At 43.9% G+C, this 27,394-nt stretch overlaps 1 protein-coding gene across 1 annotated transcript in view; it reads right to left on the bottom strand.

The window, feature by feature from the left end:
- Positions 1–3,833: 3,833 nt before the first annotated feature.
- spred1 (sprouty related EVH1 domain containing 1) overlaps positions 3,834–27,394 on the bottom strand; it is a 33,058-nt gene continuing 9,497 nt past the window's right edge. Inside the window, exons 2-6 of the mRNA XM_080849650.1 lie at positions 24,023–24,245; positions 20,534–20,702; positions 16,207–16,253; positions 9,486–9,638; positions 3,834–9,075 (exon numbers count right to left, since the gene is read on the bottom strand). Of these exons, the coding sequence (XP_080705776.1) occupies positions 8,407–9,075; positions 9,486–9,638; positions 16,207–16,253; positions 20,534–20,702; positions 24,023–24,245 (1,261 nt within the window). The 3' untranslated portion in view covers positions 3,834–8,406. The remainder of the gene's footprint in view (positions 9,076–9,485; positions 9,639–16,206; positions 16,254–20,533; positions 20,703–24,022; positions 24,246–27,394) is intronic.

Below are 27,394 nucleotides of genomic sequence, written 5' to 3'. Positions count from 1 at the left end.
AGCAGTACGGTGGTGCAGGAAGGCTCGGTAAGTCTATGAGTCTATATGTTGTTTCTTCAACCAGAATTCCTGCAAAGGCCTGTCTCAGCAAATTTCATGGTAGTTTATATATGTAGTATATATATGTATTATAACAACAGAGCCTGGGACTTTGCCCGACAGGCTCTGTCAGCTGTAAGCATCCCTCCCCTTAAAATGTAATCTCTTCCCTTCACTGTTATTTTGCACTGTGTTGTTTGAAATTGCCCATGGAAAATATTAACGTGGTATCCAGTGTACTTTGATTAAATGTAACCAAACTATAAATACCAGCTGGGGAATGGATCCAAGATACAGATATCCTACCATCCGCCCAACCCCTAATCTCAGCATCTTTGTGGTCCTGCAGGTTGGATTGCTGTAAACTGACAGTGAAAGCCTACCAGACTGTGGTCCTTAGCCTGCAGTCACTGGGTTCACCACTGAGTGAGCTGGACCTGAGCTACAACAGCCTGCAGAACTCAGGGCTTGAGCTGCTGGCTCAGGGGCTACTGAGTCATCATTGTAAACTGCAGAAACTCAGGTGGGATACTGAGATAACCAGTTCAACATATTGTGACCTCACTTTCACTTAACCTAAAATGCTTATTGCTTATGTCAATGTTGACAAAGTTAACAAAGCGATTCATTTCAATTGTAATTTGTCATCTTTTGTCTTGATTAACTCAATGAGGTTCATGAACTCAGACATTGTGACTGCTCAAAATGTTATTTTTTTGTTTGTCTTTTGGGGGGGACAGGGACTTACCTACATATTTACAGGTTATACAAAGACTGTGACTTGTGTGTTTGCAGTTTGGTTGGCTGTTACCTCACAGAATTGTCCTCTTTGACAATGGCTTCAGTTCTTCAGTCTGAATGCTCTGCTCTGAGAGAGCTGGATCTGAGCGACAATGAACTACAGGACTCAGGAGTGGAACACCTCGCTGCTGGTCTGAAGAATCTCAACTGTAAAGTACACATATTGAGGTGAATCACTCGGACAGAATCTACATATACCTTGGTACACTGTTGTGCTGAGATGAAGTGGAGAATGAATTGTAGCATGAGAGATCTGATGCTCTCTGCCCCTTATTACTCTCTCTTTCTCTGGTTCAGGTTATCGACTTGTCTTGTGTCTACCAAAGGCTGTGCAGCCCTGGCTGCAGCGCTCACCTTTAACCCCTTTCATCTAAAAGAGTTGGACCTGAGCTACAATTACCCCAAAACCTCTGGAGTGGAGCAGCTCTCCGCTAGACTACAAGATTCTGACTGTGCTCTGGAGACCCTGAAGTATGTTAATATATTGTAAGCGTATCCTGAGTTTGTCATAGAGAAACACCAGTTTGATCTGGAAGTTGAAGTTGGCAATTATACCCATCCTTACAAAATGGAAGTGGTTATGTTGAAAAAGGATTAATTCCTTTAAACAGTTTGTGATGAAGTAATGCTTCTAGTCTATGTCTGTCTCTTAATGTGTGTATGCATGATTGCATACATTATGAGTAAGTGAGTAACTGTGTTAACGTTATGAATGTTATATTGCTTAACCTTTAATCTACCATAACTTTTCTTCTAGTGTCAAGCATGCTGGAAAGTACCGTTTGCTGTCAGCACCACAGAGATGTAAGTAAGCTGTGTGTTGACTCAGTGTATACATAGTTAATCAAATTTCCAGCATTATTATTGGATGTGGGACTTCACGGTTTACACCTGGTGAAAACCGATATATAAACAGTAAACCACTGTAAAAGAATTGGCTTTGGATTAGTATTAAAAGAGGTATTACAGCGTTTTTGTTTGAAACCTGCAAGCTAACTACGTGATAGGCAACATACTTTACATGCAATCGCTAACAAAAGTTGTCACTGATAGATAGTTTGCTATCAGGTCAGTAATCTGACCATTTATCACCAAATATGGTAAAAACCTGCCTGTTTGATCTATAACTAGCAAGCTAACTACCAAAACAGATGTTCCTTTCATTCTAGTATTTCATTTTCCATACTAAAGATAATTAATCAGGGTATGTAGCCAACATCAACTGTTTGTGTGTATATATACAGTACAGTATGTGTGTTTTCCAACAGATTTCCACAAGCTGCATCTAGACCCCAACACGGCTCATAGGAACTTAACACTGTCTGAGTGGAACCAGAGAGTGACTAGGGGGTCAGCTCAGCCCTACCCAGACCACCCAGAGCGCTTTGACTGCTGGCCCCAGGTGCTGTGCAGGGAGCCTCTGACCGGACGCTGCTACTGGGAGGTTGAGTGGAGTGGGACAGCTGCCATTGGATTGACTTGCAAAGGCATAAGGAGGAAGGGAGGAGGGGACGATGTTGTGCTGGGACACAATCCTAAGTCAGTGACTCTGTACTGTGACGAGAAGAGCTACTCTGTGTACCATGGGAAGAGGAAGACAGAGATCGAGTTCCCCCCGTTTGGGTGCAATAGGGTTGGGGTGTTTCTGGACTGGCCGACTGGCTCGGTGTCCTTCTACAGAGTCTCGTCTGAAGGTTCACTGCACCTACACACGATATATGCCAGCTTTAACCAGCCACTGTATGCAGGGTTCACACTATACCCCTCAGACACAGTCATCTCTTTGTGCAGAATGAAGGTGTGACTAGGCACACACATACAGTACACAGAGATTCCAAATCACCAGTTCTAGGATGCAGTGATCACTTTGACACACTTCTTTAAAAAAGGTCAATCATGAAAATTTGTCATTTGTGTGCAGTGATATTAAACTCCACATTTCTATCATGTCATATCAAAGGAAATAGTGGATGTTTAGATGTGCTGCCCTCCATTAGCTTGCACTTTATTTGTATAGAAATGTAGCATGTGTAGCATAGCATGTCAAGATCATTTTCCATTTTGATTGATGTGATGTAGGCCTACGGTAATTGTAGGCTATCAGTGCATTGTTTGTTTTTTTATTTTATCTGGTTTTATCTGCCTGTAAGAAATGTCCAAAACATGTGGTCATTTTTGCATATCATTTGTGTCAAATATTGTGACTTTGACCACCTCAGTATCATGTATGACTCATATCCAACATCAAAATGTCACTGCTGTCTCCATTGTGCTCACTACCTTATGCTTGCCAGATAACTTGCTTATACAAGCCCACATCCTAACATCTTAATTGTTCAACTAATTATGAGCCTATTATAAATATGGTAACTGAGCGATGGACTATCTGTGTTATCTGTAACTGACATACACCTTTTCTTGGTCAGTGAGATGACTTACAAGGCTTGCACTAATGACATGGGTGGCCAACTGTAAGGAATTAAGGTCTTTCAATTTTTTAGATTCTGTGTTCCATCATAAATTGTATGGTCACAGGGGACCTGCAAAATTATAAACAGTGCAAAAAAGTGGATATATCGGTTGTACTCAGTGAGTGCTTGGTAAATAGTGACATGTTTAAAATTTGAGGACCTTTGTCGACAAAATTAATGTATTTCATACAATCATTTATACTATCTATGAGGTCAAGTTGGAGAAGCTGACCCTCCACATTGTGACCTTTTTAATCAGACTATCTGCAGTCATGAAAACAGCTTTTGTAATTATTATGAGTTTACATTCTGTTAGTACAACTAAGTTTTGTTGACTTGAGAAGACAGTTTTATGCCTCCAAAGTTTGCCTTAGTTATGTACACACAATCAATGCTGCCACATCAGCTTCCTTACACACAGAAGTATAATAAATTATCGACATGTCATTTATGAATACAGTGATACCCTGCAATGTCATACCAAAGGCACAAAGAAACAAAAGTATACATAGAAGAAACCTATTAAAACTCACCATTTTATTATGATAATGTTATTTTGATATGTCAAAATTACAAGTGTGTGATGTAACATAAAAACAGTTACAAACATATGTATGCATATTTACATGACATTTATGAAAAGTAACACGCTACATCTGTAATAAAAAGAAAATACAACTATGATATGAGTTATTGACTATAAATTTTACATCGTATAGTTGGTATTTTCAAAAAAAAAAAAAGTGATAGAAGTACCTAGAATGCATATAAACCGTTATAACCGGAAATCAGCACTGTTAAAGTTTAGATGAACACTACAATGGATGTGAGGCACTTGTTGAGGTTGTCAGGGTGTGTGAGTGAGCAGACAGCACTGGAAAAACAGAAAGAAAGAAAAATAGAGATGCAGAAAAAGAAAAGAAAATTCAGGCAGTGTTTATAGAAGAATTATCAGAAGAGTACCATTTATACTGCAATTTTTTTTTTTCAAAAAACACAAATGTTTTTTCCACTACCAAGAACTAACCACGGGATAGTTACACCATCGAGCGCTGGAAGAAGAAGAAAGAAGCCTAGCTACAAACATCAGTGCACCCAAGCATCAGAGAAAGTGAAGAAAGAAACAACTCAACTGCTATGAAAAGTAAATTCTTTCATAAACAATACACTCAAGAAACATGTTCATATATGCATTTCTTTTCTTTTTTCTTTTTATTATTATTATTTTTAACCCAGACAAGTCAAGAATGTATGTCTTTCTGCATTCCAGAGTTATGCACAGTTTCCAAGATTGAAGGAAGATAGACTACTGTATAGCAGCAAAGTGGTTAAAAACTGAAGTCATGTTTATGCAAAGTTAACGGATAGGTTCATAACAATTAGACAAAAAAAAGACATGAAAAATCCAAACAAAAGCAGACACCTTGCATATAAAATACAGTACATGATATGGAGTTGCACTGTGCTAGTTAATGCAGAATGAAACTTTGTGGCATTATACAAGATTCTGTATAAATATTGGTAGCCTATGGGTGTCCTACATTTAGCTTCTCAGCCAGCAAGTTTTGTTATGGTTCCTTAAACCTTTGTGTAGGGTGGTGGAGATATGGAAAGCAGTCCAATTCAATCTGGTGCAAGACTATAGGCATAGCAAAAAAACATATGCTCAGAGACATGGATGCACATACAAAACAAACACACCTACAGAGACAGACAAACAAAAACAAAGAGACAGATTTGTGATCTCAGGTTATATGGTATCAGAGAACTAGGTAATATTTCAACAGTCTGAATTCTGTATTTTAATTTTTTATTTATTTAATATATATTTTTACCCTCAACATAATAAAATTAGTGATTGTTTCTAGCAGCTTCATATATCAAACTTTTTAAAAGTGGAACTGCCACTACTGTACCGCTCAGCACCCCCTCCCACCGCTCTCAATATAAAACTAGAAAGAAACTCTATTTAAAAGCTCACTCCTTGTCTTCAGCTCCCTCTGCTTTTCAATGTGAAATAATACTAAAAGGTGACCTATGTACATAATGCTGTCAATGTCAGCTACAGTACTATACTGACAGCAGTGATAAATACAACTCTATCTTCAAAATTTAGACTGGGATTATTATTACGGTTTAAATATAGTGTTACTTATTTACATTACAAAAAGAAAATAAAAGGAAAGAGTTTGGTACCTGGGGTAACTTTTTTTTTTTTTTTAAAGTGTCATGTTACTGACTGCAAAAGAGGTTGATTTTTTTTCTTCCTTTTAAGTGATCATAGTTGCATAGAAAGTAAATAATGCTGTTACTGGGGTCTGGAAATAGTCATGGTAGCTACCGCTGTCCTGCAGTCAGGAACAGCCAAGATTCTACAGTGAAGATCAGCTCTGCTGCTAAATGAATCAAGAGTGCTGACGCTTCAGAGAATTTTGCTCCTTGGGTTTTGCACTGGAGACTGCAATGAGGTTCATGGAGTTCACATTTAAAGCTTTCAGGCCTGCAATCATGAAAACTACATGCCAAAGTCATACACCTTCCTAAAAGCACTACCTCTAATACTGAAGAGATGTTTTACTTTTAGACACTGTACATGTTGTATATGAAAAGGTACCACACAGATCAGAAAATGGCAGCGGCAACCATTCTGAACTTAGAATTACTTTGATATTACTAGAATAGCATAGTTTCGTTTTAATTTATATACTTTAAATTGAAATACATTATTTTGCCTTTTTATGGAAATGTTCATGAACGAATTACTGATACTACAAAGTAGTAATACAAACTACTGGTATTACTGTGCAAAATGTCTTTTTTGGGCAAGTGTGCGATGATTTTGGCATGTGTTGCATGATGTTTGCATAAACTCCTGTGCTTTCATCACTTTAATCCATCCTAATCTTACAGCTCCAGTGCGAAACTAGGAGGAACATTTTTGTAGTCCGAGCATGTCTTGAGGTGATCAACTTAATTTGGGGTAAATGAAAATTTTAATTGTATTTGTCACTGAACTATTCCTTTATATTACAAGTCCTTTACTTGGAGAGCATCCCTTACTAAAAATGCTTTCACACATGCCTTAGACCTCTAGCAATCTATACATAACTCAGACCAATCTCATTGGATGCTTTTAGTCAATTTTCTATAATTGTGCATGACAGTAAAGGGAAGTTCTTTGAGAGGGGTGTTCCCACACCTGAGCAGAAACTGTGGTTTGTGTGCGTGTGTGTGTGTGTGTGTGTGTGTGAATATGTATATGTGTGGTGGTGGTGGTAGGGGTCTGTGTGAGACACAGTCAAACACAACTCACATATCACAAAAGAAGTGCAACAGACATAAACTAGACATGGAAAAATGAATGTCCCAATGTGCTGTGTGATACTCAGCAGTGGGATTCAACAGATGCATTATATAGGCCTATACATATTTCAAACTAAGAAATGCTTGCTTAAAATGACAGTTGTTTATTCTTCATACTGAGTATATGGTCTGTCTGTGCATGGTTGTGTACCTAACAATTACATACCATGAAGGTGTCCACAGAGGAGTACTTGAGTTCTCCATTTCAACTTGTGAACTCCTGGTGCTTTGATGAGGGGCAGGTTAGACTCCTCAGAAGAGCAAAAAGGACCAGATTCTTTTAGATAAGCCTAATGGTAAGTGCCTCTTTTACAACAAATAAGGGTGCAAGGGTCTCTTCACCCAAACAATAAAAACGACAAATAAGAAAACAAAAACATTTTTCAAATGAAATTAAAAATAAAACTTGCTGGTTGAGCAAACTTTTTGTTTGTTTGGAAATGGTTTTTAAAGCACAAATGCCAAGGAGAAAATGTCAGTTTCATTCTGAAACGCACACGCAAGGGGGTGGACAACACTGACTAAAAAGGATAGCTGCAGCTGGGATTGGGGTGGTTGGTCTTGTGAGTATTAGGCAATGGGCAATATCTTTATTCCTGACAGTAGGGCATGATTTTTCTTCCTAACTACCCCCCTTTCTCTTTTGAGGGAGGTGGTTCTCCTTCAGTTTTAACTAATCCTCCACTGGAATGCAAGTAAATGGTCCAAAACAATTCTGTTTATACAGGGATGGAAGTCCATTCGACATGTTAGAATCGTCAAAAAGCTATTTCAGATGACACCCTTCAAAAGCAACAGTGTTACTGTACTTGAACGGTCTTTGCAAAAGGAGAAACAAGGAAACGTATGTACATCCACCATAGACATAAGAAAAGATAAAACATCTCTGCACAGCTAAAACACAAGAAGGGAGTTCCTGTTAATGTACCATTAGAAGCCATTTGGGTTACCTTATATAGAAGGAAAAATAAACATACCTAGTGCACTTTTTCTTCTGTCTAAATGATTACACTGTCAGCGAATGCTTAAGTCAGAACAGAAAGGCCACGGTTATCCAACTGCAAAGTCACAATAAAAAGCAAGAACAAATCCCTTTTAGCATTTTAACTCGTACAGTATATTTTTCTGTAAGCACAACTGGGTACTGAGTTCCATTTTTTATTGTAATTATATTCATTTGTTATGATTTTTGATCTCTGTACAAAAGGAAAAAAGACAGTATTCCTTCACGAAGATACACATTACTTTCATGAGTCTGAAATGGTGGCCTGTTTGTTTCCATGTTCGAGTTTATGCAAGTATAGGTGTTGAACGTGTGTGTGTGTGTGTGTGTATGTTCAGTAATATCTCCACATCTGGTTATCCTGGCGCTTCTCCATTGCGCATTGAAAGCCTCCGCTGACACAAAGAGCCTTCCAGATCCACTGAAGCCTTTCCTGATGGAGCTTCTGCTGCTGCGCCTCAAACAAATCGCTAAAAGCCTTCCCGACGGCCTGGAGCAGGAGAGAGAAGATCCCTCTCCCTCAACCCGTTTTTTCAAGGCCAACGGGGAGCAAAAAGGGACAAACTACATGGATGCCGACGTTTTGCTCTTCCGCACCACTTAATTCTCTTTTGTTTGTTTCTTTGTTTTTTCTAAATTCCAAAAAACAAAATCCTCTGTGGTTGCGTTGTTATTTTTTTCCAAGGGTGGTCATTGGCGACTTCCGCGGGCGTGGCGAGGAGTTGCCGCTCAGCCGGCTGCCTTGTGCTTGCCGCCGCAGCAGTGGCACGCCTCGCCGCAGTGGTGGCACAGGCGTAGCGGCAGGTAGCAGCACATGCACGGCGCCACCAGTGAGAGTGCCAGCAGCGCCGCCCAGCGCAGGCAGAACTGCTCGTCGGACGTGTCACATGAGCAAGGGTCTGAGAAGTCGCCCTCCGAGTCGGACATGCAGTGGTAGAGCAGGCTCTCGGCGCAGAGCATGCAGCTGACGCGGTGGATGCACTGCCGAATGGGGTCGGGCGCGTCCGGGCACTGCCCGCGCCGGTTGTCCTGTCGGTTGAACATCTCGCGGCAGTAAAGGCAGCGTGAGCGCTCGCCTTCCTCCCGCCGCCGCCTTGAAGCCTTGCTTTTGAGCAGTGGCGACGGCTGCTGAGTTTTTACCGGTTCTTTGTGCTCGTGGCCAATGTCTATGCTGCGGACAGACGCCAGGCCGCCGCCCACGCCCCCCAGAGATCCCTCGGGGTACAGGTAGGTGCAGGGCTTGGAGTTCTGCTCGTCGCGCTCTGCCTCCTGCCTCCACACCACCGGGTGGCGGTAGTCCTCGTAGCCCCGGATCAACACATCCTTGCGGGGGTTGATGCGCACTATCTCCTCCTCGTCTGTGTGGAAGGTGACATGGCGCTGGGAGCTGAAGGAGACCTGGGCAGATGGAGAGTGAGAGCGGGAGAAAGAGAGACTCTCTGAGCTGATGCAGATCGACTTGCAGAAGACACCCACACCATGATGCTATAAACATGACCATAACTCCTCAAGGTTTTATCCAAAAAGGTTTTTTTTCCTCTAGCAACGCAGAATATCTAGAATCTAATTCACTTCTTCTACAACAGTTAGCCTAGCTACATTTAAGATTTTCAATGTGTAATCTGAGAATAGTAACCCACTTGGGTACTTTTATAATGGTCACCCATCTACTTTTTAAGACCTCTTTAACATCAGGATCGACCCATTTTAGTAGTGTCCACTCTTAGTGGACAGACCAGCACAGGAGCATGTCCTTCGGCCTTCACAGGATGCAAAGCCTATTGAGGAGGGTGTGGGGTGGGTCATACCTGGGGTGGCAGGTAGCGGCGGTGGGACGTGGGGAATTCGTCAAAGGGCTGGGCGCGCACGTAGCAGCCGCGGAACTCGTTGGGCAGCATGGCCATGTGGGGCGAGAAGGGCTCCTTCATGGGGCTGCAGATGGAGGGGGGCTCTGTGGGTACCTGCAACACAGATAAACGAACACCCGCATAGTGAGGAGCACAAAATCACCATGCTACAAAACAGAACAGAACACACAGGAAAGTATGCAGAGGCATTAGTATGAACTACTCATACATATACAGTACCCTCCAGAATTATTATTGGCACCCTAATTTAATAGTGAAAAAGGCTGATGGAAATTCCTCCTGCTTTTTATTGAATGTTGTCTTTACACAACAGAAAAAGAAAATAAATACATTCCATATGAGCCCATCGACACAAAAAATGAACAAAAGTCACAGGTGTTTAATAAACATGTTTGTTATTAATTAATTCATGAATTCATGATGTATTATTGGCAACCCCTCATTCAGTATTCTCTGCAAAACCTTTTGCCAACTGAGTCTTCTCTTGTAATGACTTATGAACACACAAGAGGAGAATTTCGACCATTCTGTCAATGCAGAATCTCTCCAGATCTTGTAGACTCCTAGGTCTTCATGTGCACTCTCCTCTTGAGCTCAACCCACAGTCATCACAAGATGTGATTGTGTTTTTTTTTAACCGTTTCTGCTTTAGATTATTTTCCTGCTGGTTCTAACCACAACCGAGTTTTAGCTTCTTCGCAAAGGCAACCAGATTTTGATTTAAAATCACGTGGTACTTCCTGGAATCCATAATCTATGCAAGCAACACTGCCCTGGCCTTAGGAGGAGAAACAGCCCCACAGCATCACAGATCCTCCACCATTTTCAATGCTTGGTATTAGGTGCTTTTCTCTGTAGCCATCCTTATTTCTACACCAAACTCACCTAGAATATCTGGAATCAACACAGGGATCAATTTTTGTTAATTGTTGTTTAGATTTTTTTGTCCCGCTTAAAGCAGATTTGAATATGGAATAAAAATGTAGAGCAGCTCTCACTCTAACCTCTGTAACCAGGGGGAGTGGGCCAATTGTAACGCGATTTTGTTTTTAAACTATACATTTTCATTATTGCTTTTTTCTTAGACTAAGCTTACTTCAAGTAAAGGTATCCTTAGATTTTATAATATTTAAAACTGTTCAGGTGAATTTTTTTTAGAAGCTTTTTTAAATCAACGTTAGCCTGTGTGCCATAATGGTGCGTTCCATTTTCCTTGGAGGTCGGAACTCAGAGTTGGGAATGGCATCACGCCCGAGTTCACCACGTTCCACAAACAAGTCGGTAAACAGATGCAATACCAGTTGATATCAACACATTACTCAATATTTTGTACACACAAACACTGTATCAATGTGTCCACAGATAGAAGTTGGACTGTACTGTTTGTATGACTGATTTAATGACACAAAGTGCCAATAAAGTTGACAAGAGTCGTGGGAACAGTCATCTTAAAATAGTGAATCAGGGTTGGCGAGGTTCATCTGACGGAGTTGATATTCCGACTTGGAACTGGGAAATTCTGACTTCCAAGTACAACCTGGAACGTACCATAATTCTGGATTCATACTGTACAGACTAAGGTGGTCAATATTATTCTCAACTTATAAAAAAACGTTAAACTGCTACATTCCATGTGCAAATGCCAGCAACACACACAAATAAACCCAATTCAAAAGGTACAAATCTTCAAAATGGAAACACAGGTAGAGGGTAAGCCTCCCTTTGTGCAGCAGTAACTAAACAGGTATAGGAACGCAGTCCCAACATTACCAGGGGTCAAATGCTTATACTCATTATAAGCATACTCATATACTCATTATCTGTCTTCAAAGAACACTGAAGAAAGAATAAAAAAATCAATACAAATATTTGCTTATGGTAACCGTATTGTATTGAATGAAGGATTATGTAGCTCATGGGGACGGACGCAGTCTCCAGCTGTCCACAAGGTGGAGCTCTGTGCCTAGAAAACACATGTGCTGCTTGATCACTCCACACCTTCTGTGTGAAGAACTTTCGAGTTCCTGTCGTCCTTGCACACGTTCCTAGCATTTTTTTTTTCTCCCTTCTCCGTCTTTCTGTGGGTGGGTGGCAGAACTAGGGAGCTGTGACTGATGTACACCGAGAACCTTTGAATGTGCCAAATGCAAGAATTCATCACTCCGACACCAGTGCATTCCTCCCAGTGACAAATCCCTTCTTCACCAGCTCCCAGACATCATTATTCTATAATACAGACTTTATCTAAATATGGCTGCAAGGACAGGAGAGGTCAAATTACAGTAGTTTATGTTTCATGATCGCCTCCTGATATTTCACAGCAAGGGGAGATAAGAGGGGTAGGGAGGAACTGAAAAGGAGAGACAAAGCCTTTCGTACGCACACACACACACACACACGCACACACGCACACACGCACACACGCACGCACACATATATAAACTTCATGTAGATAAAAAAGGGTTGACTGAGTGAAGACATCCCCCTTGTCATCCTTCCTGACCAAATGTCCACCCTAGGGCCAGCGTGAATTCCCTGCAGGAGAGGCATCCAGCCTCATGAAGGACGTCTGTTTGGGTTGCCTGCTTACTGTGCCGACTTTTGCCTTCCTGCACTATTGCTAGCATCACAACGACAACCTGTGTGTAAACATGAGCGCAATGGCTTTGTCTTTGCCCCCTCTCTCGGTCTTACTTGCACGCAAACACATGCAAACCTACATGCGCACGTGCACACTTTCTCTCTTCCTATCTCTATTAACCACAGACAGACAGACCGACAGACAGACAGACTTAAAGACAGGCCGACAGACAGGCCGACAGACAGACAGAGACAGACACACACACACACACACGCACACACACATTCACACACACCCACCCACACACACACACACACACACACGTCCTGGCTTCTCTGCGCTCCGTGTGGAGGAGGCTGCTGGCACTGGTTTGTTGCTGCCGTGTTTTGTGTGTGTGTGTGTGTGTGTGTGTGTGTAGTAGCCCACGCCAGTGTTTTTAACGCACAGCGGAAATCTGGTTTGCTCCCAGCTGCTGCTACAGTAATTACTGTCCTGTGGTTGCTAAGAGATGCTTCCTTTGACTTCTTTTTTTCCCACTCTCCCTATCTCTCCCTCCCTTTTTTTCTTCATTCTCTTTTCCCCCACTCTTTCGTTCTTTGCCGTCTCTCTGTATACGCATGTATGTGTGTGCATGCGTTTTTACGTGTGTGTGAGTCTCTATTTCCCCTAATTCTGGAGTGTAGCATGCTGTGTGAGTTTGCGTCAGAGAAAGAAAAAAAAAGACAGGAAAAAAACGTATGGACAGAGAGTTAAAGCGAGAGCATGTGTGAACGAGCGAATGAGTGAGTGAGGGAGAGGGTGGCCAATGAGTCTGCCGGGACATTGTCATAAACCAGATCCAGCTGGAGAAATGTTGCCCAGAACTTAAAAAGCCAGATGACAGCTGTGTGAGAGTGTGTGTGTGTGCGCAAATGTGTAGGAGTGTAGGGAGAAAAGGGGGGGGTATTAAAATGGGAACCAGACTCTTCTAGCAGTCCAGATTCTTGCATGGTCCTAACCCTAGATCAGGCAGACAGCAATGAGTGGGGAGGCTAACAGCTAGCGATTCGCAGCTAGCCTCATAGACCTTACAAAGGAGCTGCAGAAGAGCGGCTTTCATGATCAAAAAGCCCAAAGAGTCGATCACAGAACTAGCCACACTTAAGGTTAAATCCTACAACAACAGGTTGTGAAGTAGTTGAGCAGATGTGAATGTGGTCACAGAGGAAAAGAGAGAAGTGATTTTGGCTTAAATTCTTTGTTCTCTGTAAAAGATGGTCGGTTAGAATACAGGTTTTGCACGTGTGTGGTTTACAGGATCCGCTTTTTTGATGGAAACGTTTCAGAGACTGATAAGACGGTACACACACACACACACACACACACACACACACACACACACACACACACACACACACACACACACACACACACACACACACACACACACACACACACACACACACACACACACACACACACACACACACACACACACACACACACACACACACACACACACACACACCTTTTGCGCGCCACTTCCAACACAGGGTTAAGCGTCATAAGATTCAGCTAAAAAAACAAGTTCAACACCACAAGTCTTCTTTGGGGCCCATTAAAAACATCTCCAAAAATGAAATGATCACCCCACAAGACTTGATTATTCCTCTACACAACTTCCTCGGCTCTCGGGAAGAGTAAGCAAAAGAGAGAGAGAGCGAAAGAAAGAGAGAGAGCGCTCTAGCCAACGGCCCCCTTGGCTGCAGTTAAGATGGCTGCAATCACACAGGGAAGGGGAGACTGAGACGGAGTGCTCCTGTTCCCAGTGGGCCAATCTGGCTGTTCCATTCACATGTGTGGGGCTATCACAGGCATTTACACAACACTGTGGCATTCCAGCTCAATCGCACATGTGCAGCTCTTTCAGGCCTGGAATCTGCTGCTGCTGCTGCTTTATGGAAGTTCATGCAAGAAGCATTCTCTCTCCCTTACACACATACACGGACCCTCGCTCGTTTGCTCATTTGACTTGATTGTGCGGTATCTCCTCTCTGTGTGTATCTTGGCAGAAGAAGAAATGGCTTTATCAGAGAGAGCAACAATACCAAAACTGTGCCAGAAACAGGGTAATGTGCGAACGGTGACATGTCTAGTTAAGTGTGTGTGTGTGTGTGTGCGTGAGCATGTGCTAGTGTGTTAGCATGTTCTAGTGTTTGTGTGTGTGTAGGTGAGACAAATGTGCCCTTGATGGTGTAGTGTGCTGAAGGAGGGCTGGATCACTGCTGGGCTGTGGGCGCTGAGCAGGAGGAAGACTGTGGTCTTCAGTCACAAGGAAAAGGCAGAAGGGGGAATGGGTGCTGCTCACCACCCGGCAGGATGTGGGTCATGGTGTGTGTGTGTGTGCGTGTGTGTGTGTGAGGGGGAGGCGAGGAGTTATCTGAACATTTGCTGCTCCAAAGCTGCAGCTGGACTGTGAGACGAGATGTGTGTGTGTGTGTGTGTGTGTGTGTGTGAGTGTGTGTGTGTGTGAGATCGAGGGGGTGGTAAGGCCATGGTTCCAGATGCCAGGACACTAACGTGTGTGAGCTGTGAAAATGCGCACCATACCAAGGCCTGGGTCAAATCAGATTCCACAAGTCTCTCCGAGTGTGTAAGACAACATGAACATAAAATTCCCTACCCTCTCAGTAAGAGTTTTTGTTTTGTTTGTTTGTTTGTTTGTTTTTTAAAGATAGAAAACCAAGCCTTCAAGCAATTAACGTGTCAATACCATGATCTATTGCTGTCTATGCGCTGAATATCAAAATGACAGCAGTTCAAAAAGAGAGGCTAAGAAAGCCCTCATCCTTTCACATTTCCAGAAGGCGAGATAAAAGAGACATCCGTTGTAATTATTTTATGGACGAGTTCCGAGAAAGGAAGTGATTGGCTCATTGCCATCTGGTGTTTGTGTTGTTTTGTGGTCTGACTGTGTGCGCCTTTTGCTCTGAAACACTGCAGCGTTTCGGTGACTAAGTGTTTCGTCCGCTCCCAGGCCTGAAACCCTGCGTGCGGTCTGATGCCATGTCACCATGGCGACACCCTCGGCGGCTTCGCTGCCGCTGCCTCCCCCTGCCTGCTCCTCTGCCGCCTAGCAACAGCCGAGCCACTGGGCTTCCTGTATCATTGATCTCAGGTGATCTCCGCGGGAACAGCTTTTCCCAGCGATGTCTGTGAATGAAGGAGCAGGAAGGGGGAGGGAGGAGGAGGAGGAGGAGGGGGGAGATGGCTGCTGCTGCTGCCACTGCTTTCCTCCTGAAGGCTAACTAACCAGCACCTCAGCACATTCACATGTTGTGTACTAGATTAGATCCATTTTAGTACACTACTTACCGCTTTGCTTTAAAATATACAATCTCTTCTATAAGCAGTACATCAAAAATGCTACACACTGGTCAGAATAATTAAAAATGATATCCATGTTCATTTCCAAACCACAGCTCTTCCAAAATGGCAGGGGTTAACACGGCACTTTACCTCCCATCCGATTGCCATACTATCCAGCTGATTGGAATGTATGACAATTTAAAAAACAAAAAACAAATCAACCACCTCACGAAGGTAATCATACATACTTGGATTTCGCAAAGCTCAAAACTTCACAGACTTAAAATAACACTAAAAGAACACTGTTCCATACTACAGAATTATAAGCATGGGAACCATACTTCAGAATGATCAACACAGGAGCAGCCGGAAGTGTGCACTAGAAGAAAACAAGTTGGATCGAGACGCAATACATAATATGAAGGACACAGGCGGCAAACACGGGAGACACTTTGGGGACCTGGACTGCAATTAAATATAGCCTCAGGGGTAACATATTGTGAGGCCAACCTTACCATATCCCAACTACTCAAAACCCACTATAGACTCATTTTGTGACATTCACATTTATTGGGATCTTATGCATTTGGGGCTTTAGTGAACAGTATTTTTTTATTTCTTTTTTTTATAACTCAAAATGGACCATTAAAACAAAACAAGTCCTCTCAGCTACAGTATCTGGAGGAGGACAGGGGACACTTGGCCAAAGCCTTCAGGAGTCGGAAGCCTTACCTGCAGTCCGTCTTCAGTAGTGTCTGAGTCGCTGTGCACTGGACAACCTGTGGAGGAAAAGATGCACAGAATGAGTCATGGCTTTAGCTGCATGCATACCTCAACATTAGCATGGAGGCGGACCCTGCATTAAGGGCGGATTATTCCATCTGTTAAAATGGAAGACGGTTCCATTGACATTCAGTGACCATTTCTGTCTCTGCCAAATTGTTCTGTGAGGGTGAGTGAGGGAGAAACTATGCCCACTTTCTTATTGTCATTACAAGCAGGCTGTGCAGTGAAGGGGTTGGCTGTATTTGAGTAGAGTTGAGCCCATGTTGACTGTGTATAGATTGCTAGCAACCAAAGAAAGAGGCAGGGAGAGAGGCAGTGGGAATTTTGTGGTGGTTTGTCTGAACAGATATGCCTAGAATTTTAGACGATATAGTTGATCTTCAGCATTGGCAGAGAAAGTGGTGAATGAGAGGGGAGAGAAGAGAGACAGACAGACTGACAAAAGAGAGAGAGAGAGAGAAAGAATGAAAGGCTGAAAGAAAGATCGAGAATGAGAGAGAGAAGCCAAGAGACAGAGCAAGACAAAAAGCAGTAGGGTGAGAGAGAGAGAGAAAGAGAGATGAGAGAGAGAGGAAGGCAAGGAAAGGGAGGGGTGGAAAGAAAAAGCAAGAGAGAGAGAGAGAGAGAGAGAGAGAGAGAGAGAGAGAGAGAGGAAGGCAGGCAGGCTTCAGCTTCAGGCTCCCTGCAGCACGACTCCTCCAATGCCAAGCCACTGTTCTGGATGAGCCATGTGCGCCGTTGCCGTGGCAACAGAGCCGTGCATAGCTGACACACACTGCGGGTCCGGGCAGCGGCACGATGCAACAGGAATACAGAGGAACCTGCTCACTCTCTCCCTCCCTCCCTCCCTCTATCTCTCCCTTTCGCTCTCTCTCTTTATCTAGCTTGCGCGCTCTGGCGGCATTACACAACACACCCGTGCCTTAACTACTCAAGAGACGGACACTGGTTGTCTGGCCGGCCTGCTGCCCTGTGCTGTGGCGCTCTGATGTGGCCACTTCAAATGCGCTGAGGATGTGGCCACTTCAGATGACTGACCTTCGGGTTAAAAAAACAAACCTCCCAAAACCACCATCAAAAAGTTCAGATGATAAAACGTTTACCTCAAAACAACCTCAGTGCACTTTGCATAACTAAAAGCCGTTCAAACGCTCTCTTGGTTTTCCAAAAAAATCTAAAAAAAAATCCTTCTTGGTGTGTATTTCAATTTTGGAGTTAAAAAATAGCTATAACGTCAGAAGACGTTTATGGTATCTAACATGCGAGTCTGACCTTAGGCAAAACAAACAATGTTATTTAAGACATAACTTTTGTGCTATAAATCTATTTATTTATTTGGATGACACAGGGAAACATTTGTTTATACATTAAAATCACATCCAGATCGAAGCAGATTCAACCGTAGTCTGGCCGGATGGTCGACTATTGTGCAACACCGGTGTGGTATATAGAGGTCTGCTGAGCTGGCTGTTTCCATGCTAACCACTTGCCTCGCGTTTCTCTTTCCTGCTTGCCTACTCTCGGGACCTGACAGTCCTGTGTCAATCAAACTCTTCCGCTCATCAACACCACAGACTTGATCCTGACCTTAATGAATAGGATCCTGTAATGTGATACAGTCGCTCCAAAACACTATGACAATGAGTGCCTCCGTTTTATACGGCTGGAGTTGAGCAACTCTGAGATGCATATACGAGAAAATACGCAGAATCATGCTTGTTTAAAAACAGATACAGATCAAATCTATACAGTTGTTGGTTGTTACACAGTGTCAGACATAAATATAAATTCAGTCAGAACACTGACACAAGCAGTCAGGTTGGGAGAGCACTGCGACACATACAGCCGCGGAAAAAATTAAGAGACCACTTCAAAATTATCAGTTTCTCTGGTTTTACTATTTATTGGTATGTGTTAAAGTAAAATGTACATTTTTGTTTTATTCTATAACCTACTGGCAACATTCCTACCAAATTTCAAATAAAAATATTGTCATTTAGATCATTTATTTGCAGAAAAATGACAATTGGTCAAAATAGCAAAAAAGATGCAGTGTCTTCAGATCTCGAATAATGCAAAGAAAACAAGCTCATATTCATTTTTAAACTACACAATACTAATGCTTACACTTAGGAAGAGTTCAGAAATCAATATTTGGTGGAATAACCTTGATTTAAAATCACAACTTTCATGTGTCTTGGCATGCTCTCCATCAGTCTTTCACATTGCCGTTGGGTGACTTTATGCTACTCCTGGCGCAAGAATTCAAGCAGCTCGGCTTCTTTTCATGGCTTGTGACCATCCATCTTCCTCTTGATCACATTTCAGAGGTTTTTTATGGGATTCAGGTCTCGAAATTGGGCTGGCCATGACAGGGTCCTGATCTGGTGGTACTCCATCCACACCTTTACTGGCCTGGCTGTGTGGCATGGAGCATTGCCCTGCTGGAAAAAACATTTCTCAGAGTTGGGGAACATTGTCAGAGCAAAAGGAAGCAAGTTTTTCTTCCAGGACAACGTTGTACTTTGCCTGGCTGAGGTTTGTAAAAGACCATAAGGATTGAAAAAAGCGGACCGGAGGGTCTTCTAGTTCGTCTTCTCTGATGAGTCCAATTTTCAGCTTTGCCCAACACATGGTCGTCTGATGGTTAGACGGAGACCTGGAGAGGCCTACAAGCCAGAGAGTCTTGCACCTACTGTGAAATCAGACTCATCAGAGAAGACGAACTTAGAAGAACCTCCAGTCCGCTTTTTCAATCCTTATGGTCTTTTACAAACCTCAGCCAGGCAAAGTACAACGTTGTCCCGGAAGAAAAACTTGCTTCCTTTTGCTCTGACAATGTTCCCCAACTCTGAGAAGTGTTTTTTCCAGCAGGGCAATGCTCCATGCCACACAGCCAGGCCAGTAAAGGTGTGGATGGAGTACCACCAGATCAGGACCCTGTCATGGCCAGCCCAATTTCGAGACCTGAATCCCATAAAAAACCTCTGAAATGTGATCAAGAGGAAGATGGATGGTCACAAGCCATGAAAAGAAGCCGAGCTGCTTGAATTCTTGCGCCAGGAGTAGCATAAAGTCACCCAACGGCAATGTGAAAGACTTGTGGAGAGCATGCCAAGACACATGAAAGTTGTGATTTTAAATCAAGGTTATTCCACCAAATATTGATTTCTGAACTCTTCCTAAGTGTAAGCATTAGTATTGTGTAGTTTAAAAATGAATATGAGCTTGTTTTCTTTGCATTATTCGAGATCTGAAGACACTGCATCTTTTTTGCTATTTTGACCAATTGTCATTTTTCTGCAAATAAATGATCTAAATGACAATATTTTTATTTGAAATTTGGTAGGAATGTTGCCAGTAGGTTATAGAATAAAACAAAAATGTACATTTTACTTTAACACATACCAATAAATAGTAAAACCAGAGAAACTGATAATTTTGAAGTGGTCTCTTAATTTTTTCCGCGGCTGTAGATCATTTAAAAATGGCACTACACACAGAAAAAAGCTAAAAAAGTATCTACATGTATCAAATCATGTCAAGATATCAAGTAGGCTATGTGTGGAGTCAAAGTCAAATAATGGTGAAAAAGTGCCTTTATAAGATGTGGCAGACATGTTTATAGTAGCTTTGGGATTGCAGAGAGTTTCATTAATGAAATGCAAATCTGGTTGAAAACACAACTTATCAACCTCTGAACTGCCCAATCTGTAGTCAGGTACGCTAGGCACAGGATTATAGGGCTCACAACGCTTTCCCACTTGACCACAGAGGAGAGACAGAGAAGTACGACATAAGCCGATACAATTCTTGACACTTTTAAGAAACCTTAACTGGCAAAGCAACATTTTGGGCTTTCTTTCCATAGCTTCTCGATGCCGGTATACCATGAGCATTTATGTTATGCACAACAAATAACTATCGGCTAGCAGAGACAGGACCCATTAAAGACTTCTACACACCAATAACGTACTTCTGGTCAAAGAGAGACCACAACATTTTCCATGACTACCGGCGAAGAACTCAGGACAAGTCTTGCCAGTTTGGACTGAAGATGTCAAGTTGTCATGGACCACACTACTCACATAGAACAGGCAGTATCCAGAAGATGTGACTTCCTCAAATAAGCAGCACCAATTCTCTGAAAGTGCTTGACTACACATGTTAAACTACAAAGAGACTAGTTATGAGGCTAGACCTCAAAGGCACCCAAAGATCACAAACCATATCAGAATTTCATTAAGAAATGAAGTATAAAGAGAGGTCCCACCTTGCTTAATGTCTTCCAGTGCTCTGCGTATCCCCCTATCGAAGGCCCGTGCATCAGCCGGACTCTGAAAGGTCAGGCCAAACTTTTTGTTGTCGATCCTCCAGTGGTGGAATATGGGAGTGACTTTGTTGTAGACCAAATCCCTCGTGATGCTACACTCCAGTACGACCTATGGACAAAGAAAGGGTAGGTATATGAAGCTTCATGGTCAGAATCTTGACTCTGTTAAAGGAGCTGGCATACAAAAGACACATGGCTGGCACATTGTATAACACAGTAATGAGATGACATTTCATTAAACTGTTTCACAGTTGATAAAACCAATTGCCAGCAGAGTCTGTGGAATGGTTTCAGACACTTTCATTTTGATGTGTGAATTCTTAAACAAGCCTTCATGAGAGAGAATTCTTTTGGCAGATCCAGCATTCAGAAGTCCTCCATATGCCAAACTACGGAGGAATATTAATTGTTAAAGTCTCAGGCAATGGTATGGGGCTTATTAAAGCAGCACATGAAGAGCAGTCAAAGTGTGCATTCAAAAGCCCATTATTAATGAAGACCTTTCAATTGGCTCCAGGCCTTCCCATGAGCAGATGAAATGAAACCAGAGAGGCCTATTAGTCTTTGGGGCTTAGTGTGCGAGAGGGTGGGTGCGTGCGTGCGGATGTGTGTGTCTGGTGCCGGCATGCCCGAGAGCATGCATATGTTTAACATGTGCATGCTTGTGTGTGTGTGCATAGCATTCTCAAAAAAGAGCAAAACAACCTAGAGTAGCATTCTTTTCTGAGTAAAGCCATTCTAAACAGAGTTCCCTCCCCTTTGACATACGGCATACATACAACAAACACACATTTGTCATAATCCAAACCCAAACAAGGGGCAACTAAACCCAAAAGCCCCGGAGGGGGTGGATTTCAAACGGGGCCTCCAGAGCATTTCCAACTTCAAAAGCCGGAGGTGTCAGGAGGTTGGCTAACCCCTCAAATAAACTGAATGTAAGTGGATTAGGGCCAGTAAATGCCCTAATGCAAAGGCTAGGCCGATCTGCTTGTAATGTGAGCTGGTTAGTCCTCTGGGCGGGCGGGCGGGCGGGCGCACACACACACACACACACCACAATCGGCATGTGTTGCCTGCTAATGCTAATTGTGCAGGTGAGCTGGGAACTGCCATTAGGGGCAGGTGCATGTACACACTAATGGTTAGATGATCTATTTGCATTGGTGTGAGTGTGTGTGAACACATATGTGTGTGTGTGTGTGTGTGTGTGTGTGTGTGTGTGTGTGTGTGTGTGTGTGTGTGTGTGTGTGTGTGTGTGTGTAGATGGGTGAGAGTTGAGCCCCATGTTTACCCAGTCGCACACAGGGCTGGGGGTGTGCTGGGAGTGGGTGGAGGGGTTCTGTCAAGCAGCCTGATTGTGAGGGCGAGACTGAGCGGAGCCAGGGAGAGTCAGGTGAGCACAGGCGCGGCAGAGGAGGAAGTATCCCCGTTACAGCATACGAGGATGACACTCTACACCGCATTCCACCAGAAGGGGATAGAGAGGGAGCAAAAAGAGGAAGAGAAAGAAAGAGGGGTGGAAACAACAGCAAAAAAAAAAAAAAAAAAAAAACTGGGGTGAACTGGAGATGGTGTGCCTTGGAGGATGTTTGTGTGTGTGTGTGTGTGTGTGTAAGTGTGTAAAAGAGAGTCTAAATGTAGCTGAATGGGATTTGAGCTGAGCGTCCATAGCCAGTGTTTAGCGCTGGGCTGGGGTGGCCTCACTGAGATTAGAGATGCCCCATAGGCCCACTGTTGGGTAGGGGAAGAAGAGGACCAGCAAGGATACAACATGAACAAGAACCCACAGGCAGGCACAGCTCAAATGGTTATCTCCCTCTCTTTTTTTTCCTTCTTAACTTCACATTTCAATGCCTGTTATGGTTGCATATTTCAGGTTTCCAATCTTATATACCCCACCGCCCCCTCTGGCTGGCTGGCTGGCTGGCACACACACACACACTCTTTCCGATTCATCCCCATTTAAAGCCATTTGACATGTAGTAATTGTGTAGTCAATTAAGCCCGAGTCCTTAACATGGGAATATTAAGTGAGTGCAGGCACATTGGGAGGCTATATTCGGCACTAGCTGACTCATCAGTACACTCTGTACCACATCGTTACACACGTGTGGGCAGACCGCCCCTTCTGACACTGTTGTCATCAGCTCTCGCTCTCGGTTCCGCTCTTGCCCCGTCTCAGTCCTTGAGTCAGGGTCGGTCTTCTCGCTTTTCAAGTCTGTTGTTTGCTGGTCTCTTTTTTGGTTTTTAGTCTTTGCCTTGGTCTCCTCCACCATACCTCTCATTCTTTACCCTATTTCTTTCACACGACATCCTCTTGGCTTATTCTGTGCACGCAATTCTTTTCACTTTAAGCAAAAGCTAAAATGTTGTATTTGTCAGGGAGAAAATGGTCATTGTCATCATAGTGAATTTGACATCCACTGAGAGCTGGTATGCTGCAAGTTACATCATAAGTAACCTCAGGCTGAGGAAATAAAGTGCATCTAGCATGTTAGCATGGTAGCCAGAGGATACAGTCCTCTGCAGTGAGCAAACCTCACTCCCTGACACCTTAGCACCCATGGTTTATCGCCTTCTTGTGATCACACACGCCTCCCGTGCCTGAGGTTGTGAGTCCGTTGTGGGACTCTGCTTGTCTACACAATGCAGGTTCCATTAACACTATGTTTACATGTCCCTTAATTCCTGGCCCTTGTTTTAATGAAAACTGCTAAAAGCTAGCTGGTAAGGCAGGGCTCTGTTTGGGTGTAAAGGGTTACTATGAATTTCCTGTATCCTCTTCTGCAGCTCCTCAACACTTAAATACTGCGGCAGATGCAGGACCGAGGCAGTGAATCATCCTGTTTGGACTCCCCCGTGAGCTCTGCACAACAGAAACCCAGCCAGCTTTATCTGGGGCTTGAGAACGCAAGGAAGCGGCTACTACCGGGTAAATCTAATTCAGGCCCGGATTCACGTCATGCATCTAACCAGCCAGTGAGCAATTGTCAACCCCACACGCACATACATGCGCACACACACGACCACTCACTAGTACAGCAATGGAGTCTCTCCTACTTGATGAGAGAATGATGCTTTACCCAGGAGCTAGGCGGCTATTTTCAGGTACCTGTGCTGTGGAGGAGAGCCAAAGGCTCACTTCCTGTGCAGGGTGAGAATATGACGCCAGGACCTCATCCTTATCTCCGGACACCCCCACACCACCCGATAGCACACTCTTGACTAACCTCCTAAGTAACCGTGTAGCAGTGTCGTCACGTGTTTAATGAGAAGGGGAGTGTGTGTGTGTGTATGTGTGTGTGTGTGTGTGTGTGTGTGTGTGTGTGTGTGTGTGTGGTGGGTGGGATCTGGAGTGGTGCCTGCATGTATGACGCATGTCATGCGGGACTGTGTGCTGAGGTAGTTGTGAATGTTGTAGCAGCGTACCGATTTGTCTTTGAGCCGCTCCCCCTGGATGAGGAAGTCGGCCCCGCAGCCACTGCCGTTGCCACCGTTACTCCCGTTGCCGCCGCCGCCACTGCTGCTGTCGTCGGGCCGATTGACTCGGTGGACGGTGACACAGCTCAAGCCTCCGCCCCCCAGGGGGAGCCACCCTCCGCTGGAGTCGTCCCGTGTCATCACCACTGCTCTCACACGCGCGTAACTGTCACTATGGGAAGATAAACAGAAAAAAAATATATCATAAACGGCAACATAGTTTCAGAGAAAAACATAAACACACTTTCCACGTCTACTGTGCTCAACTCTCATGATGTTGATATATGAATATTATTTTAATAAACGTCAAGCAGTAGTATGCAGTAATGTACCAGTTTTAAGGTATGTTTTCATAGGCAACAATTTTGTTTGCCAGCATAGTCAAACTCATTTTGATGATATATGGTCTTGTGAAAGATAGATAAATAAACCAGTCCTTCCCACTGGTTGCAGAGGCTATGCACAGCACCATGTCACCAACAGAATCACCAAAATAGACTCACTAGCATGCTACAAAGCTCAGTCATGACATGCTGCTGTTTGCATGGTTTTGCATGCTTTATAGATTTTTTTAGCTGGCTAGTTTTAAATCAAAACACATTACTGCTGCTTTAAGAATAAGCTCAACCGGAATGGCAAGCGTGCTTTCCAGCAGTCATGGTGTTTCTACAGTGCTGTGTGCCAAGCTCTTTAATATTACTTTGACTGACGAATTTCACTCGTGTGCCACTGGAAAATGGTCAAAGTTCACGGCAGACAGCCCTTTACAGATCCACTGGTGACACATTAAGGAAGGTGGGACCGGGAGAGGAGGAGGGGGGAATTTGACCCCTGAAGACATCTCTCGCAACACACCACTGACGTTACATCAGCTGCTTCCTTATCTTGTTGAAAATTGATGGCAACAGCAGGATGCACTCTCACTCCCCCCTCCCTCCCCCCACCGGGGCCGAACTGGTCAGAGAAGCGCTAATTAGCGAGGTCAATAACTCTGAGGCTAGAATAGTGTGCTCAACCATGTGAGAAACTAACGTGAATTAAACAAACTAGCTTTTATGTAACATCAGCACAGCTGCACTGGAATGTGGATCTGATTGGTTAGAAATTAACCTTGCTTATCCGTCTTCCTCTTACTTCTGTCCTAGGAAAACTGCTACTTGTCTGGTGACTGTTTGCCAACCCTCCGATCAGGATCAATGGCCCGGTTAATAAAAACAGGGCAGTTGCTCTGGCTGTCAAAGTCAAACAGGGTCACACAGCCTTAAAATACCCTGACTACAACAACAAAAAATGAGATGTGTGTGTGTGTGTGTGTGTGGGGATAAAAGTCAGCTTGAACTAAGACAGTCGTGATTGTGAATGTGTGTGCACTGTTAGGCTCCACCATCTGAAGGGGGAAAAAGGACAACAGATTTATATATAAAAAAAGGCTGTTTTTTTTGGCTTTGGGACACTTTTCTCTTTTTCTTGTTTAGTAAGCAAAAGAACCACTCTCATATCCCTCTCGGCAAAGAGAAGTTCACCCCAGGGGAGAAGGACTGAGGGAGGGGTCACTTCCTCCTTGAGACCTCTCACGCCCGCAGTTTCTGACCAACGTGCCTGAAGTCACAGAGACATGAGAACGGGCTGGGAGGGTTGGCGCCTGGAGCCTCGCAGGTAAGGCTTGGCTGGTTCTCCACACACCAGCGAACAGAAACACACACGAAAAAAAAACCTGCCCGTCTAACAAGAGGAGCTGTCACTCACACAGCAGGGAAGTGGCAGAGGAGAGGCCAGAAATGCTGTTCAGGCATGACCAAGGCACAATGACCATGACCTGCCTGGATTAAAACATGTGCATGCAGATATGTGCTGACACACACACATACGCACACAGCACTTAACATCAGAGGCAGCTATAAGGGGTTAAATCACAATTTTCAAAAAGACGACATAACGTAAAAAAAAAAAAAGCTTGCCAACGCAATAACATGAAAGGGTTCCCCTACTTTACCATTTTCTATATGCCCTTGTGTTGCTGACGCAAATACATTAGAGGACTGGGGAGAGGGAGAAAAAAAAACACACACACGACGTTCCTGTGACTCCAACAGAGCCTCCATATTGTGCACTTCCCGGTTTTGGCGTGCACCATGTTTGACGTCAGACTGGAGGTTTATCAAATCATCACGGTGGGATGGTCGCTCCTCATTCCTTAAAATAGCCCCTGATTTCCAAGCACACACGTGAGCATCTGTGGCCTCACTAGTGGCACGAGCTGACAGATTAGGGAGCGGTGGGATGCTTGTGCGCTGACGTCACACACACACACACACACACGGGGGTTTCGTTCTCTTTGCATCCAAGCCACGACGACAATGAATAACCTGTGTCTTTCATATTAAAATAAATTTAAAAAATTAACCAGCGGGTCACACCTACCCTCCATTATGGCCCTTGTTTTCCATTTGGCAAAGCACGACCCCTTCTTTAACTATCTGCTACCATCTGGGGTACCCCGCAGTCTGACAAGGAGAGAAGGCTCTGTCTACCAGCACCAAGGTCACGGGCTTCCGAGGACATTCATGTTATATGCCCATACCTTCATTGTGCTTTGTCCGGCCATCTGCTCTGGACAACTTACTGATCAAATGTAAGGGACTTCTGAGACTACATGTTATATCTTCTGGAGATCTGAAGATCTTGCATCCTGGGAATGGAAGACGTTTCTCCCTGTTTTAAATTCATCCCAGGAAAAGAATGAATTCGTAGGAGACAAAAGGTTTGGGAGCCGTAGCCCCCCTCTCCTCACTGAGAGAGAGAGAGAGAGAGAGCACAGTCCAGTGGTCACACAGAGACAGGCCGGAAGCAGGATCAGCTGGTCCAGGGAGGCGAGGGTCAGGGGCCGGAGGGGGGAGGGGAGGAGGGACCAAATTATCCTAAGTTAGTCTGCTGGAAGACTGACTTCATTTCCGAAGGGGAGGGACAGATGAAAACAAAGGAGTGGGAGATGTGTGTGGAAGTGTGAGAGAGTGTGCGTTGGGGGGGGGGTCGAGTGCAGGCTGTTGTCATTCATGTTCACTGCCAAGATCAGTGGAAGTTGCCAGCCTTGCCAAATTATAATAAAAAAGGGGAAGAACAAAAAAATAAAAATATTTCACTGGACTGATACAGGGTTCAGGATGCTTAACCCTTACTGTCCTGTTTGACACTGGGGGGGGGGGGGGGGGGGGGGGGGGGATTTAGACATTCACTTAAACCTAGAGTTTATTAGGATGGGAGGCCATGCTCCAGCCATCAAGTGTCTGCGGTCTAGCATGAACCATTTGTCTTTTCAGGATC

The sequence above is a fragment of the Sprattus sprattus genome (genome assembly GCF_963457725.1).
Source record: "Sprattus sprattus genome assembly, chromosome: 13".
In the NCBI taxonomy this organism is placed as follows: domain Eukaryota; kingdom Metazoa; phylum Chordata; class Actinopteri; order Clupeiformes; family Clupeidae; genus Sprattus; species Sprattus sprattus.
This window is presented reverse-complemented; position numbering and strand designations above follow the sequence as displayed.